The sequence below is a fragment of the Schistocerca cancellata genome, chromosome 2 (assembly GCF_023864275.1).
Source record: "Schistocerca cancellata isolate TAMUIC-IGC-003103 chromosome 2, iqSchCanc2.1, whole genome shotgun sequence".
In the NCBI taxonomy this organism is placed as follows: Eukaryota; Metazoa; Arthropoda; class Insecta; order Orthoptera; family Acrididae; genus Schistocerca; species Schistocerca cancellata.
The window spans coordinates 418,776,073-418,792,592 of NC_064627.1; the positions used below are offsets into that span (position 1 = coordinate 418,776,073).

General features: G+C 38.1%; 1 protein-coding gene across 10 annotated transcripts in view; it reads left to right on the forward strand.

Moving 5' to 3' along the window:
* The window catches only part of LOC126161867 (GMP synthase [glutamine-hydrolyzing]), a 151,401-nt gene that overhangs the window by 104,650 nt on the left and 30,231 nt on the right, over positions 1 to 16,520 (forward strand). For all 10 annotated transcript variants that reach the window (XM_049917991.1, XM_049917990.1, XM_049917992.1 and 7 more), the window contains one exon: positions 8,315 to 8,494. In XM_049917991.1, coding sequence (XP_049773948.1) covers positions 8,315 to 8,494 — 180 coding nt within the window. The remainder of the gene's footprint in view (positions 1 to 8,314; positions 8,495 to 16,520) is intronic.

Sequence of the window (16,520 nt, forward strand, 5' to 3'; positions counted from 1 at the left end):
GTGTGTGTGTGTGTGTGTGTGTGTGTGTGTGTGTGTGTGTGTGTGTGTGTGTGTGTGTGTGTCATATGCAAGACATTGCGTTGAAAAGTGTTTGTGTGAAGAAAATTGAGTAATTTATGGGGCACTTAAGCTTCATAACTGCTCAAGGATGTCGCCACCCTAAAATCTTGAAAAACTTGTTCTGTTTGACTTTTAATTATTGACCTCTTTTGTTTCATCTTAATCCATACATTAATGTGTTCCTGAAGGCATCCATTTGAAGTGTCATGACTTTACATGAATTGCACAGGTAACAAATAAATCTGTATAGTTTCTTGCCAGATTTCAACATAAAATTAATTTTAATGAATGATATTCACACAAATTGTAATATTTTAGAACTAAATATAATGTAGCCATAGAGTGCCAGTGCCTGTTTTTCCCAATGTCTGAGGTGTGGCTGTAAAATAACAGAACTGTTGCTGCAAAACTTTATGCTTTTCAAAAACATACATATTTAGTTACTTTCAGCCTTGTCCTCTATCTGTACAATGCTCCATGAGAATTTTCCATAGATGGAAACAATACTGGAATCTCTTTCTGTTCGCTTCTTGATGATACATGCTGCTTTTCCTTACACTGCTTCAGCAGACTGAAATCTTGTTCCTTTTAATGCAGACTTGACCTTGGGGAATAGATTAGTCACGTGGCGCTAGGTCATGCGAATAAGGTGGGTGGTGTAACACTGGGATGCTGCACTTTGCTAGAAACCTCTTAACAGACAATGCGATATGAGCCAGTGCATTGTTTTGACTACTCACAATTCGGATTGTTTTTGTCTTATTTTCCCACAGAACTGAACAAGAACCTCAAGGTAGTAATGTTGGATAATAGTCTGGCTTTCAGAAACCCAGGGAATAAACACAGCTCCATAAATTTAAAAAAATAGAAAAAGAAACAAACAAACAATAATCATTGCTTTGAACCTTCATTTGTTCATTTGAGCTTTCTTCACTCTCAGTGAAGTTGGGCCCTTCCAATGAATGGGTTGGTGATTAGTTGAATCATGAGTGAAAAACCAAGATTTGTCACAATTTTTCACTCTTTCCAAGACATTAGGACCATTTTGAGTGGTATTCAAAGTGTCAGTACAAACATTTTCACAAGTTTCTTTTTTTATATATAGGTCATGAGAATTTTTGGCACCAGTGTAACACATTATTTTCTCATACGAAATTAGATCTGTAAAATTTGCCTTATACATTGTTTGTCAATTCTTACAGTTTTAGCAATCTTCCAAATACGCAACTGATGATCAGATCAAATCAGGCTACCTACTTTTTCAATATTTTAATCCGTTTATGATGTTGAATGGTGTCGCAGGCATGAGTCATCTTCAATGTGTCCCTGACCATCTGGGAAACACTTGAATCACTCAAAAACTCACATACATGATAAAGTGTCTTCATGATACACTTTATAGTAAAAGATCAAGTTTTGGTTGCAGTTTTTCCAAGTTTCAGATGAAACTCCATGATAATTTGTTGCTCTGTTATTACACTTATCATTTTTCTGACAAAACAAAATAACAGCTCTGACACAAATGAAGGCTGTGACTGCACTGATTTGTTTAGACATCAGAGGTGCTGCATTTGAACAAGAAGGCTTCACACTTCACAGCTATTCTTTGCATGTAAACATACGCTGTGACATCATCAGTTCATTTATTTTATAGCCACACCTTGAAAGCTATATTTACTTACTATTTCGATTGTACATTTAACATTTTCCTCCTTCCCCATGATAATTCACTGGATAGTGCTAAATGAAAGCTCATTCATAGTAAGGAGCCTTCCCTTGCACATATCCTATATTAATATGTCATTGAACACATCTGAGGTGACAGCATATTCTCAGATGTACTTGGGTGTCAAACACATACCTGTTCATAAACAATTCTGTTATCAGCAGTAAATCACATAAAGCATTGTGAATTAATGGGAATATTGATTATTTCACTAGAAATCATAATAACAATATTTTGCTTTTACCTGTTCCACTAGTGTAATGAAAAATTTCGCAATTGATGAATTTGCATTCTGTTGGACCTTATAGAAACTTCCAGTGAGAAAATCAGTAAGGAAACTGTAAAATTAATTTTGGAAGCATATAAGATACCATTATTGTATTTTGTCACCTATGAATGCAGATTTATTTATCATAGAATCTGTGCACGACAACATGGGAGTACTTGTGTGCCACCACCAGGATTTTTATTCTGACAGCTCGCATTAGTAAGACCAAGAATATTCCCTAATACCCTAAAAACTTTTATTTGCAGCTATCACAGATGCCTTATCATTGCACCCATTACACAAAATGCCGATATAAGTTGTAGAAAAGTAACTACAGGTACTGGAACAAAGACTGATGTTCTGTTCATATGGTTTTTAGGAACCCAAGTTTTATCCAAAAGGGGAGGCCATGACATTTGAATCACAGATTGGCTTCAGCCATTGTACTCTTTTTGTAGTCCATTGGCACGACATAAGTTAGTAATGACTCGTACTACTGACGTAATTTTGAGAAAATCACAAGAGAAGTTTTACACATCTGTGATGTACCAGTACATTATGACCCTGAGTTTGAGATGGCAGTTGTCATGTGGGTTGCTGGGTAGTCTTGCTCATGAGAGTTCTTTTCCCCTCCTCAACAATAGTTGTGTTGTTTCATATACCGGTAAGTTACATTTGAAAGGTAATATGATGAAAAGACACATGTATTTGCATGAACTTTTATTGATTTTGCAATGTCATTTGGTTGTTTGCTAATTTTTATAATCACAACAAGTATATGTATAATTATCAACAAATAAATGACCAAACACGTGAAGTTTTTCTGTAAATGTAAGCCTGTTGTGATTTCCGAAATCTCTTATACCTTAAGTTGGGAAAGGTACAGAGAACTTCTTTTGCACCTGGATGTTTTGATCTGCAGACACAAGTTTTAAGGGCAAGGGACAGTCTTGGAAAACCCAATTCAAGACTATAAATAAAGGTGTAAATAACTTGATTCAATCATATAATAATATACAGTAAGCCAGAATATGAGAGTAATTTACAACATTACAAGTTTCACAATTATATTTTTCATACAGACACAGAAAACAGAAATTAAAATGACAGCTACTACATCAGATGAATGCAGTTTGCTGTCATGCAGAAGGGATCTTCAGATTTCTAAGGATAAACAAAACCCATTGACATTTGGAAAAATTTCTCTTTCTTCCAAAAATTTAGATGCAAACCACACATAATGCAAAATTTTCATAAATATCACTGCCAAAAATCAGTGATGTATGATCAAAAGTACTTCAGTAGCAGCTTCATGAAAGAAATTTCTCATTCGTTGTTAGCCAAATATGTACAAGGTGCTTGATAAAGTTTTTAATGTGTCTATAGAAATAAAAGTCGCATAATATTTGTTATAATAATAAAAATTAATTAACAGTCAAATAGCATTGGAAATTCAAAGAAAGTTCATGTAAATACACACATCTTTTCATCACATTACCTTTCAGATGTAATATATATGAAACAATATGACTAATGGGGAGGGGTTGGGTTGCAGGGAGCCAGTGGTCCACCGATTATGGACTGCCGCCAGCTCTTGTTCAGGTTTGCAATGTACAGATACATCACTGACACGTAAAACTTCTCTTTCAATTATCTCAGAATCACCTATGTAGTCTGCCTTATTACTTCCATATTGTGTTGTGGTAATGGACTATTAAAGAGTGTACAAAGTTGGAAGTAAATGCATGATCCATATGTGGCCTCACCTTGTAAGGATACTACAGGCCTGTTCTCCTCAGCACCCAATAAGTGCATTGTATGCAAAAGCTTCAGTCTTGCTACTGCAATATCTCTGCATTTGCTTAAAAAAATTGTCCATCATCACACCTTCAGAATTGAAAATTAAGTGAGTTAAGCAGATGAGCAACAAAGATCACTCAGCCAGAATAATTAATTTTTTCACAGAGATCATTTGGTATTCTTCTAGCCATTGGATTTCTTTCCTCTGCCATAATAATGAAATATTGCAATTCTGCGCACTAACGTTAGGCTAAAATTTTCAAATGGTGTATATTTCTGCTCTCTTTTATATACCTTTCTTGGAGAGTCAAAACACATGGTCACATCTGGAGATTCTGCCGATGTTATGGGGCTGTTAATACAGCATACAGTCGATTCCAAAATACCACAAGCTTTTGCTTTCAGTTTATGTATTTGCACAAAAGATATATTATACCTGGTTTCTTCATTATTTGCCACAGCAGTAAAAGAAAAAAAAGCTTCAATATGTTTCATATGACATTTTAGTTCATTTTCAAGTGTCTTTTTCACCCTTTATGCTCGCTACTAAAAACAGGTCAGTGCACCTTTTCATGGAATAGTGAAACCTCATGTGAACACATGATACCACACGGGAGTGCTGAACGTACAGTAGTATCAATCCCTTCACTGCTACAGTGTATGTGGCACAAAGCTGTCAAATGGACAAATCACAGTGCTTTGCATATGAAGACATCACGCAGCGAGCATGACCTTGAGCCGCCTACTTTGATGTTTGCCTCACCAGTTGGCTTCAAATGGCTCTGAGCACTACGGGACTTAACACCTGAGGTCATCAGTCCCCTAGAACTCAGAACTACTTAAACCTAATTAACCTAAGGACATCACACACATCCATGTCCGAGGCAGTATTCAAACGTGCGACTGTAGCGGTCGCGCGGTTCCAGACTGAAGCGCCAGAACCGCTCGGCCACTCAACAGTTGTCTTTATCAGATGTCAAGTGCAGATTACATTGCTTGCTGTTTGGAACGCAACCAGACTGTACAGTACACACTGTGTTCCCCTCTATCAATTGTATCTTGGTGCCATAAGATGATAAAACAGTTAACAGAAATTCAAACTCAATAGAAGGGGAATGAAAAAAAGGGGGGGGGGGCGAAATGCCGAAAGACAAAACCTTTCACTAATAATCTCTTGACATGCATTTATTTATGGACAGAGAGAGAGAATTTATGGACAGAGAGAGAGAGAGAGAGAATTTCCTTCACGTATGGAAAAATAAAAGGGATCTGTGAATCATATTATTGTGATGTACAATAAATTTATGTGGTTTAAATAAACAGGGTGCTGAATTCCATACATCACAAAAGCTAACTCTAGGTAGAAATGTCAACACTGTAGGGAAAGAGATTGCTACTTACCGTAAAGGAGAAATGTTAAGTTGCACATAGGTACGATTAAAAGACACTTACATAAAGCTTTCGGCCACAGCCTTCATCAGTGAACACACACACACACACACACACACACACACACACACACACAAAAAGCACGCCTCATGTGCACACAACTGCAAACTCCAATATCTCAGATCAGAATGCAGCTATTATGTGGAATGCAAGAAGCAGTTTGGAGGTGCCGGGGAGGGGGAGGGATAGTATTTTCCAGTTGGGGGAGAGATGAATGCTCTCTGGTGGATTGTGCAGGGACTAGAATGCCAACAGGTGCAGCATCAAGAAGTTGTTGGGCAGGCAGGTGGGGGAAAACTGGAGGAAAACAGGAGAGGAGCAAGGAAAGGTGGGCGGATGCATTGGCAGAGGGCTGCAAATAAACATGTTGGGAAATAAGAATGGGGAGGAGATAGTAGGGGAGAGGGGATGGAAGCTGTAGGATGGAGGGTAGGGGCAGCATGTTACTATAGGTTGAGGTTGGGATAATTATTGGAGTGGAGATTGTGTTGTAAGTATACCTCCCACCTGTGCCGTTCAAGAAAGCTGGTGGTGGATGGAAGGATCCAGATGGCTTGGATAGTGAAGCAGCCATTGAAATCAATGTATTGTGTTCAGCTGCATGTCGTGGTCTACTTTGGTCCTGGCCATAGTTTGGTGGTGGCTGTTCATCCTGGTGGGCAGGTGGTTGTTAGTCATACTGACATAAAAAGCTGTGCAATGATAGCAGCATAGCTGTTAAAAGACAGACTACTTTCAGAGGTGGCCCAGCCCTGATGGGGCAGAACTGGAATAGGAAGTGCTGGTTGGGTAACTGGTGCAGGTTTTACACCTTGGTCTTCCACAGGGATATGATCGTTGTGGCAAGGGGCTGGGATTGGGACTGGCATAGGAAAGTACTGGGGTGTTGTGGAGGTTGGGAGGGTGACAGAGTGCCAGTTTAGGAGTGAGAAGTATCTTAGGTAGGATGTCCCCTATTTCAAGGCATGGTGATAGGCAATCAAAGACCTGGCAAAGGGTGTGGTTCATTTGTTCCAGTCGGGGGTGATGAAGACGACACCACTTTGTCGCTGGTACTTGGGGGTGAGGGGAAATGGTATGGGAGATCTGTTTGTGGTCTGGGTCTTGGGGACAGTGCCTCCCACCGAAACTTCAAGCTATGGTAACATACTGGCCCCAAACCCTCCATCCAACAGTTTCCAGCCCCTCTGTTGTATCATCTCCTCCCCATGTTTATTTGCAGCCTTCTGCCAACGCATCCGCCCATCTTTCCCTGCTCCTCTCTGTTTTTGCTCCTTTTTTTCCCTACCTCCCTGTCCCACAATCTCCTGATGGTGTGCTTGTTGGCATTCTAGTCCCTGCACAATCTACCAGACAGTGTTTGTCTTTCTCCCCACCTGTACATTACTATCACTTCCCCTTCCCCTTCGCCTTCCCTGCCCACTCCAGACTGCTGCTTGCATCCCACGTGATAGTTGCATACTGGCCCGAGCTGTGGGAGGTGGTGGTCGTGTGTGCATGAGGTGTGCTTGCTTGTTTGTGTGAATGGTGTGTGTCTCTCTTTTACTGATGAAGGCTATGGCTGAAAGTTTTATGGAAGTGTCTTTTAATTGTGCCTGTCTGCAACTTGATGTGTCCTCTTCACGATAAGTAGCACTCTGTCTTTTCCTACATTGTTAAAAGTTAATTCTGTCACTGTTTATTGAATTACTCATAGCTCTCATCTTAATTATGTCTTTTAATTCAGTATTTAAGAAATTTGTCACTTGTTTCACATTGCCGATATCTTCGTACATTGTTTTATGCTCACACGTGGGACAGTGTTAAGCAACAGCTGATTTAGTTAATTACTTGAATTGGATGTGATGCTTGCATTGTTACCATCTTCGTACGGTAATCCTTAGAACCTTTCCAACATTTAACCTCCACATTTGCAAGTATGTAATGTACGCCCCCTTTTTCGGAGCCCTAGATTTTGTTTCGCACGACATACTAGACATTTTAATTTCATTGAAGTGATTGATCCTGTTTAATTTTCCCTGCTTAATCTTTTTTTCCTTTTCTCTCTCTCTCTCCCCCCCCCCCCCCCCTCCCCCGCCCCAATGGCTATCCTGTTGGATCCGAATTTCTGTTAACTGTTTTATTGTTTAATAGCACCAAGACTGATTGCCAGGGTAGTGGATATTGTGTACTTGTTCAATTTGTTTGGTATCCAAACAGTGAGTTGCTGTCAACATCCACTGAAAGCAACTAGAGTAGTTGACAAAATGTACTGCAAAAAGAAAATAACAACTGGACAACATTTTAAATCTATTACTTTGACTTTTACAAGAGTTGCAAGAAATTAATTTCAGTTAACAGTTCTGTTAAACACTATACTTGATCATAGAATCCTCTAAAAGAGCTTCAATCATTGGTCAGGGTATGTCAATCAATAAGGAGAGTGTAGGAAAATCAAATAATATTTATCATTATATCTAAGCCGTATATGTATATGTTCTTGGCTTAGTATTGGAACAGCCATTGCCAGTGGTACTTACTGTCAAGAGTGAATGTATTGTTAAGGATCATTTGATCACATTACTTTTCTTTACATCACATAGTAACCTCAGTTACCATTGAACATCTGATCTTTGAATAGTGGTATGAAAAAGTCTTCAGTTTTTTTTAAATATATAATTTGAGTATTACGTCTGTCATATTATTAGTATAGCCTTTGTGCAAAATAAATTTGTATGCTGCATGTGGGAACAGACAGAATGAGGCGATCACAACATTGGAATTGTACAGGAGAGTAGATTCAAAACCCCGTACACCCATGCTTGTAGAACTATAAAAGATGATATAGGTTACGTGCTGTTGCAGCTGGTTAATTATAATTACCATTGTTATGAACAAGTACAATCTGCCAAGGAATCACCATTTTAAGGCCAGAACAAAGTAATATTTTCACGTAATCTTGTGACATTTTAAATTTTTTTCTTGCTCACAAAAATGTATATGAATGTTATTAGTTGTGTGATGTTTAACAGGTGCGCATTCTTGGAAAAGAACTGGGTCTTCCTGTTGATTTGGTAATGAGACATCCCTTTCCTGGTCCTGGCCTTGCTATTCGCATACTTTGTGCTGAAGAGGCATACATGAAACGAGACTTCTCGGAAACCCAGGTTCTTGTAAAAATAATAGCTGAATATGATCAAATGTTACAAAAGGTGAGCTATCTTAAACATGTAATACACTATTTAGTTTTATAGAATTTTCTTTTTCTGCTTACCTTTCTTCATACAGTACAAGCACTTCCGGTTAGATCTTAGTTTATCATTCCTGATCCATCAGTTATTAAATTTTTGATTATTTGAATTACTTGTTTGTTTGTTTGTATTGATACATTAAGTCGGTCTGCATCACTAGTCTGAACTTGCTTACTGGAAAATGTAACACGGACTGTGGAAAATATGTACAAAGGATTCAGATCTACAGGAATATAGGAACTACTTGCATTTATAAAACCAGTTCATTGTGGTTGCATCTCATACCTCAGATATTCAAAAGCACTGTACCAAAATATTGTTGTGGCAAGCTACATACATGTGGTAGTTTTACAAAATTTTGTGAAATAATATTCCCTGTTTTGAATAGGCGTGTGAGCTAAGAAAGAAAGAAAAGTATTTGCTTAGATCTGTAATGCTTGTCATGTTTATTGATTTGGTGTGCACCTAATGAAATCTTCTGATGCCTCTTACATCTTACTACTAAGAGGTTAATGTAAAATTAACTGCCACTAACTACTCTGCAAGATTATCTGGTCTTACACTGAAGTGACAAAGTCATGGCATAGTGATAAGCCCATATATAAATGGCGGTAATACCGATTATGCAAGATATAAAAGCGCAGTGCACTGGCGGAGCTGCCGTTGGTACTTTGGTGATTCATGTGAAAAGGTTTCCAACATCATTATGACTGCACAACAGGAAATAAGACTGTGAACTCAGAATGTTAGTTGGAGCTAGACACGTGGGATATTCCATTTTCGAAATCATTAAAGAATTCAGTATTCTGAGATCCACAGTGTCAAGAATATGCCAAGAATACCAAATTTCAGACATTACCTCTCTTCACAGACAGTGCAGTGACTGACACATCACTTGACAACCAAGAACAGCGGTGTTTGGTAGAGTTGTCAGTGCTAACAGACAAGCAACACTGCATAAAATAAACACAGAAATCAGTGTGAGATTTATGATGAATGTATCCATTAGGACACTGCAGCAAAATTTGGTGTTAATGGGCTGTGGCAGCAGGTGGCAAACACAAGTGCCTTTGCTAACAGCATAACATCACCTGCAGCACCTCTCCTGGGCAGATGACTATATCAGTTGTACCCTGGATGACTGGAAAACAATAGCCTGGTCAGATGAGACTGATTTCAGATGGTAAGAGCTGGACAATTAAGAGTGAATGGTTTGACCATCCAGATTGCCCAACATGAATGCCATTGAACATTTACGGGATATAATCAAAGGGTCACTTTGTGCACAAAATCCTGCACCGGCAACACTTCTGGAGTTATGGACAGCTATAGAGGCAGTGTGGCTCAATATTTCTGCAAGGGACTGCCAACAGCTTCTGGAACCCATGCCACATCAAGTTGCTGCCTACGACTTGCAAAAGATATCCTGGCCTTACACTGAGGTGACAAAGTTGTGTGATAGTGATATGCACAAACACAGATGGCAGTAATATTTTGCACACAAGGTATATTAGGAGATACGCCGTGACTTTAGTCACCTCATTGTAACTCCACAACAGAATCTAGTTATGTATGTAGCATGATTTTCTTAAAAGATTACAATTGCCTCAGGAGTTAGTTTTCGAAAAAAGAGGCCTTGAACAATTCCTCTGTATGCAGACATCTGACGGAATGGGACCCACTCGTGGCTGTTACAGAGACGGGCATTTTTATTTTGATGTCAGTAACATAAACCGTCTATGGATAGGGAAGGAATGTATTTTTTACAAATAAATTCCGAAAGTCTGCAGAGCATTCTTTTCACACATTTCTCTAGAGTACTGGTTCTCAAACATTTTTCTTCTGCCCTGCCACCCCCTCCACAAGGAAAATTAGTGTCAGCCCCACCCCTGACCATTTTATTAAGAAAAATAGTAATTTTTTTTGTATTTTATTTGGCTTATCTGTTTCTCCAAATTCAATTTAGAAAGCTTTTATGCAACAGAAACCAAAACTACGTGCATAACTATAATGAAAATAAAGAACAAAGGCAGGCTTTTCTCACTATTGGAAGTATTGGATTACCTGTGTCCTCCAACAGGACACTGAATCAGGGAACATGTTTAACATGCCATTTTACATATTGTTTTTCCACTATTCTAATTTCTTTATGAATGCCTTCACTTTTTCATACCAAGATAGTAGAGTTGCCTGATTACCTTGAAGAATATTTATTTTCTCAAAAATGTAGTGAGGTAAGCCATTTTCAGTAGAAAATCACCCTTGCTTGAAACACTCTGGCAGTGTGTGACTCTCCTCCTTTAAAAAATACAATACGTCAGTCCTCGGTTCAAACATTCTTTTTAGTTCTTTATCAGTTGAAAGCTGTTGATTATTACTAATAACAGCAGTTTAGTTTGTTTAGCACCCATCTTCTCATAATACTTTAAAATGCCTTAAATTTATAGATTTTGCCATTGTGATATTAAATGTTTGGAGCACTTCATGAATGGTTGGGATACGTTCTTTAGTGGCCAGAATCTCCTGATGTGTCATACAGTGTGTCCATATTGAGCTACAGCTTTAAGTTTCGTGTGTGATTCACCATGAAATCCAGTCATTGAATGAGCTCCATCTGTGCATACTTCAGTGCAGTTTCTTGACAAAAAATGCTTTGTCTTTGTGTTAATTCAGGCTGTTTGGTTTCAAGATGTCTCTCTAACTTGTTAGACTTTAAGCTATCAGCAGCTAAAATGGTTGAACAAATTACACACTCCAGATGTTCTTTACCATTGATTGCAGTTTTTGTGAAGCCTAGCAATAAATAGTTTCCATCATTAGTTCTTGTTTCCATCTTTCGATTGTCTCTGTCCCCACCTCCAGTGGATGGGCCACTGGTGACTTGGATGACTTGTGTCTTCATGCCTGTCACTAACCAGGGATCACTTCACATTGCAGGCAGACTTTGCCTGCAAAGTCTGAAATACTGTAAGGGGGTGTCGAGATGGTTGAGCAAAAGCTTGCACAGTGTGTGATAGTTAAGGATACAGTCACAGTTCAACCAACAACAGATGATTCTGCCGATGGCCAGTGTCATCCAGCCACCCCAATCTCTAAAAATATAACCGCAGTTTCATTGTCACTGACCGTGTCTGGCATAACACCGTCAGGTGAAATTGAGTACAGATCAGTGGCACCTTGTTTGTTCGGAGGAAGAGATTAATATAATTGTTTGTTACTAAGAAATATTTTTTCCTCTTTTAGTATACCATGCACCCCTTGCATGCCATTTGCTCCCAACCGCACACCCTACCTCTGCAGGTTGTGCCCCACAGTTTGAGAGCCGCTGCTCTAGAGGAAATATGTTAGCTGTTACAATCAAAGAAACTTATAAGAAAGAGACCAGTTTGGGAAATGAGACCTGTATGTGGGGAAGCATTATGATGGACGTAAGTGTGGAGTGCTGTCGTACTCTCTCATGTTTGCAGTCGATCCTCATTCTGTACCATCAATTTACCAGTTGGACATAGACTGGGAGGTTATGATTTTGAAATGTTAGCTTTTATTAGTTGTATTTTCTCATTTTAGTTCTTGTGTGCAGGTGGAAAATGGTTTCTGTTAGTCACCTGCAAAATCACATGCAATACTGATGACTTTTTCAGTGATAAAATTTTTTGTGGTGCGTATTTGTAGAATCATGCATTTGTGTAGTGTTGACATCTGTGTAGCATCATCATATATAAATATGGTGTGGTAGCCATATTGCAGCTGGCCAGTCATTAGCCATACTATGACATTTATGTTATTTAACACATTCTGTTTGGCTCATGTAGATTTGTGAGTTTCCAGGTCCAACTGTGTGAGTTCATTGCATATATTCTGAGACCTGTTCATCGTAGCAGTTACTGTTTCAATTTAACAAAGGTTATATATGAACTGGAGGGTTCAGTGCAATGAACAACAGTATGAACTTATTTTTATCTTTTGTTTTACCACCAACAATCAGTACCACGCTATAGTCAGTACTGTAGTTGTTGCCTCGTGTGGTATGTCACAAAAACAGTTGTCAGAGAGAGAATGTCTTGCTGAACTGTTTGCGGACAATTGTTCTGATGTTCCAAGTGATTCGGATGGTGTTACTGGAAAACAACAAGGCTATAATCACCAAAGTGAGATAATTACAAACGATTGAGAGGACAAAGCTTCTGACAGTAAAAGTTGGCTGAAGAAGGACAATATCATTATTTTGGAAATGTTTAGAGGAATTCCAGTTGTGAAAACCCTTCCCAGTGAAATCAATAGCATTATAAACGCTGTGGAATTATTTGTTGGGGATGAATTGTTCAGTTAGATGTCAGCACAATCAAACTTGTATTACGAACAAAACAAAAACCATTATAATGAATCTCCAGTCTCCCAAATTTATGAATATCACTGCTGTTGAACTGAAGAAATTTCTGGGCATGACTATCTTAATGGAGCAAATAAAAAAATACTATTTGACGGACTATTGGTCAACAGATCCTCTAATACACACACCTATTTTTGGCAAGCTAATGAGCAAAAATCGATTTGATCAGATATGGAAATTGTGGCATTTTAATAACAATTAATTACAGAGTGGTTAGAAAAACACTCTACAAAATTGAACCTGTGCTAAAGTATCTCCAAGATATATTTCAAACAGTATACAAACCTGAACAGGAGCTTCCTCTTGATGAAGCAATGACACTGTGGAGAGGGCAGCTTTGTTTCTGGACTCACAATACTGGAAACCTTATCTGATGTGATTTGCTTGTTTGTATCATTGGCAAAAGTGTTAAGTGGATAAATATCCAGTCTAGAAATATACACTGTGGGAGGAAAAAGCTTAAAGATACTATTCTCTCTATACATTCATCTCACCTTGGCATGTGGCACCACGTTTTTCAAAACAATTATTACAACAGTACGGCTATTGCCCATACACTTCTAGAAAGGAAAACAAGAGTTTGTGGTACAATTTGAAATAGTAGAGGTCTCCCTCAATGTCTACAAACAGAAGCAAAACCTCTAAAGAAAGGTGATATTACATTTTGAAGACAAGGTGACATTTTCCTTCACGTATGGAAAAATAAAAGGGATGTGTGAATCATAACATTGTGATATACAATAAATTTATGAAAGATCTGGACAGGGCTGATCAATATCTTTTGTATTGTGGGATAAAGCAGAAAACCAATAAATGGACAAAGAAAGTAGTTTTCTTTCTAATAAATTGTGCTTCGTTTAACATGTATAAAATGTACAGAAACCTAAACCCAGATATATGAAAAGAATATAAAACATTTGTGAAAAGAAGTTGCAAGACCCTGGACAAGTGATCAACAAGTTGGTGCAGAAACTGTGGAGGAAAGAGAAGCACTCCAACATGCAAAGCAAGCACCTGATAAGGATACACCTGGTTGATTGTCGGGGAACATGAATGTGCATACTGTTCGAATTATTGTGGGAAGTGGAAAAAAGAAATATCTTGCATGACATTGCAGAGTTTGCGCAGTGAACTGTGAAAGAAGTGGAACTAGATACTTCTGCCAATTTTGTAAAGTACTGTTACATAAAGGCATGTATTTCTCGAGGTATCACACCTTTCAGGAATATTAAATCATCAAACAAACATGTCAGCCAAGTTTCATCAGCATCAGACACTGGCAAGTTAGCTACGTTCAAATAAGGAAGGCACACCCATTTCACACGCGTCTTAACGAAAATTGCCAGGAACTGCAACAATAACCATGGCATGGCAGTTGGTATGTAGTGTTTCAAGTCTGCCATTTCAGCACATGGATGCGAGAGCAACAGTCTCAATTTTGAATATTAAAGACCACTAATTTCGCAGTATCTCACACTCACATATAAAGATGCTTAATCACTTTTTGTTTAACAGCATGGTAAAAACATGACTGCTTAGATTGAAAACGAGAAATGATCAGATCTTTGTTTGTGGTCAGTGTCATATTTTTGGCACTCAGAGCCACAGAGACTAGGTATCACAACAACATGTGACTTTTCAAATGCACATTTTGGCTAGACATCCTCTGTGTTAACAATAAGCTCCATCCATGGAGAGCAGTTCTGGTGTGTGGATTTCTCCCAGCTGGAAACATCCATCTCAAAAAATGGGAGGGGCAGGCAGTGATATCTGCTGAACTGAAGCATATAGAGCATATATAGGATGCATCGGGAAAAGAAATTGTGGCCAGTCAGCTGCCACCATATCTGCTATTAACTGTTTTCTTTCTGTGGAGTTCTTTTTTTTTTTCTATCTTCAGTTTCAGAACTATTCTGATTAACATGTTTTGGATACTGTTGTATGCTAAATGTTTTGAGATTGAACTTCGCTTTTCTTTGTAACCGTTCATATGCCCACCTCATGCCCTCATTTCTTAATTATGTGGAACTTTTGCTTAGTAGTGTACAAAACCTGTAGTTGCTAAAGAAGGTGAAGGAAATTGGACTAATGAGAGAAGATAGTAAAATGAAAAGTAAAAGATGTAAAAGCAGGAAGAAATAGGGAAGACCTGTGAAAAGAGGAGGACTGTATCAGCCACTGGTTATAAAAACAGCTTTAATCTGAAACAAATTTAATTTTGGTCCAATTTGATCTGAATTTCATTATATAGCCAACAGCTAGCATGTGAAAATGCTGTGTCCACCACATCTCGCCCCAGGAGGATCATTAGCATGTGGTTACCAAAAGAGCAAAATAGGCCAGTGTTCAAAGCAGAGTGAATCTGTCAATCAGCACATAAAACTTTCTCAAATAGCTCTGCTCCTAAGATATTATCCCAGAACGGCTAAGATCCATTTCAGAGGCTGATTTGGCATGCTGCTTTTAATTTATGAGGACTGTTATCCTAATTTGAGTGATCCATGTGCAGCACTTAAATGATTGCAACCTAAAACTGTGTCAGTCGCTTGTGATAAAGTGGAGAGTAAATGGTGGAGGTGTGAAGTCAGTTACTAGTTGTTACACCCTTCTGATTAAAAGGTATCTACTTAAGAATCATATGGTGCATTCAAATGTGATGTTATTGTATTCTCTACAGATTTCTCTCTGCTGTAAATTTGAAACATGTTCTCGAGACTACTGCAGGAGCCATTATGGAACAACAAAATTTAGATTTTTATTCATAACTTAAAAATCACTATTGAGATGGATAAATTTTTATTTACAAGTGATTAAAAATCTTAAAATTTTATCTTTCTTATTGAGAGATCAGGCTAAAAAGTAGATTTAACAAGCATAGTAATTGCCTTCATTGCAGGTATTTTGTTGTCATTCCTGTTGCCAAGAACACCAGTGGGCTCAAATAATCCGGTGGACTTTTCAGCCATTAAAACATGGAAGTAACATAAAGTTTGTTGGGCATGAATAATGTGACAATATGCAGTCCAAAATGTACTTGAGTGCATTAGCCCACCAAAATAGTTTAAAAGACTATGCACAACACCTTATTGGTTGAAGCAACAGTTTTGTTGTATCACAGGCAGGAGAGAAAGAGGAGAGAAAGAGAGAGAGAGAGAGAGAGAGAGAGAGAAATAAGAGCTTTGTTGCTTTATTGTTTTATGTAGAGAAAATGAGAAAAATGAAAGAAGAAAGAAGAGGAAGCAGAGGCAGAGTGTAGTCCACTGACTGAAACATGACGTTTTTATTAAGTTTTTGATTTGGTAAGCAGCAGATGTGTTTAGAGTCCCCTTATTGCTGCTATTTTAGTTTGAGGCACATGATCGTATTAACAATACCTCTTAACTGAAGACCTAAGTGCTGTTGACAGTGGGTGAGTAATGCAACAACACACTCGTCCACAACTTTGTTCGATTAATAATGGGTTACAATTTGTTGAATATTTCTCTCATTACAGTTCATATATACTTCATTATTGATCTGTTTTTGCCTTCATAAAAAGTTCTTAGCAATTTTTGTTGTTGGTGTTCTACAGATTTTTTGATATGAGGATATGATTAA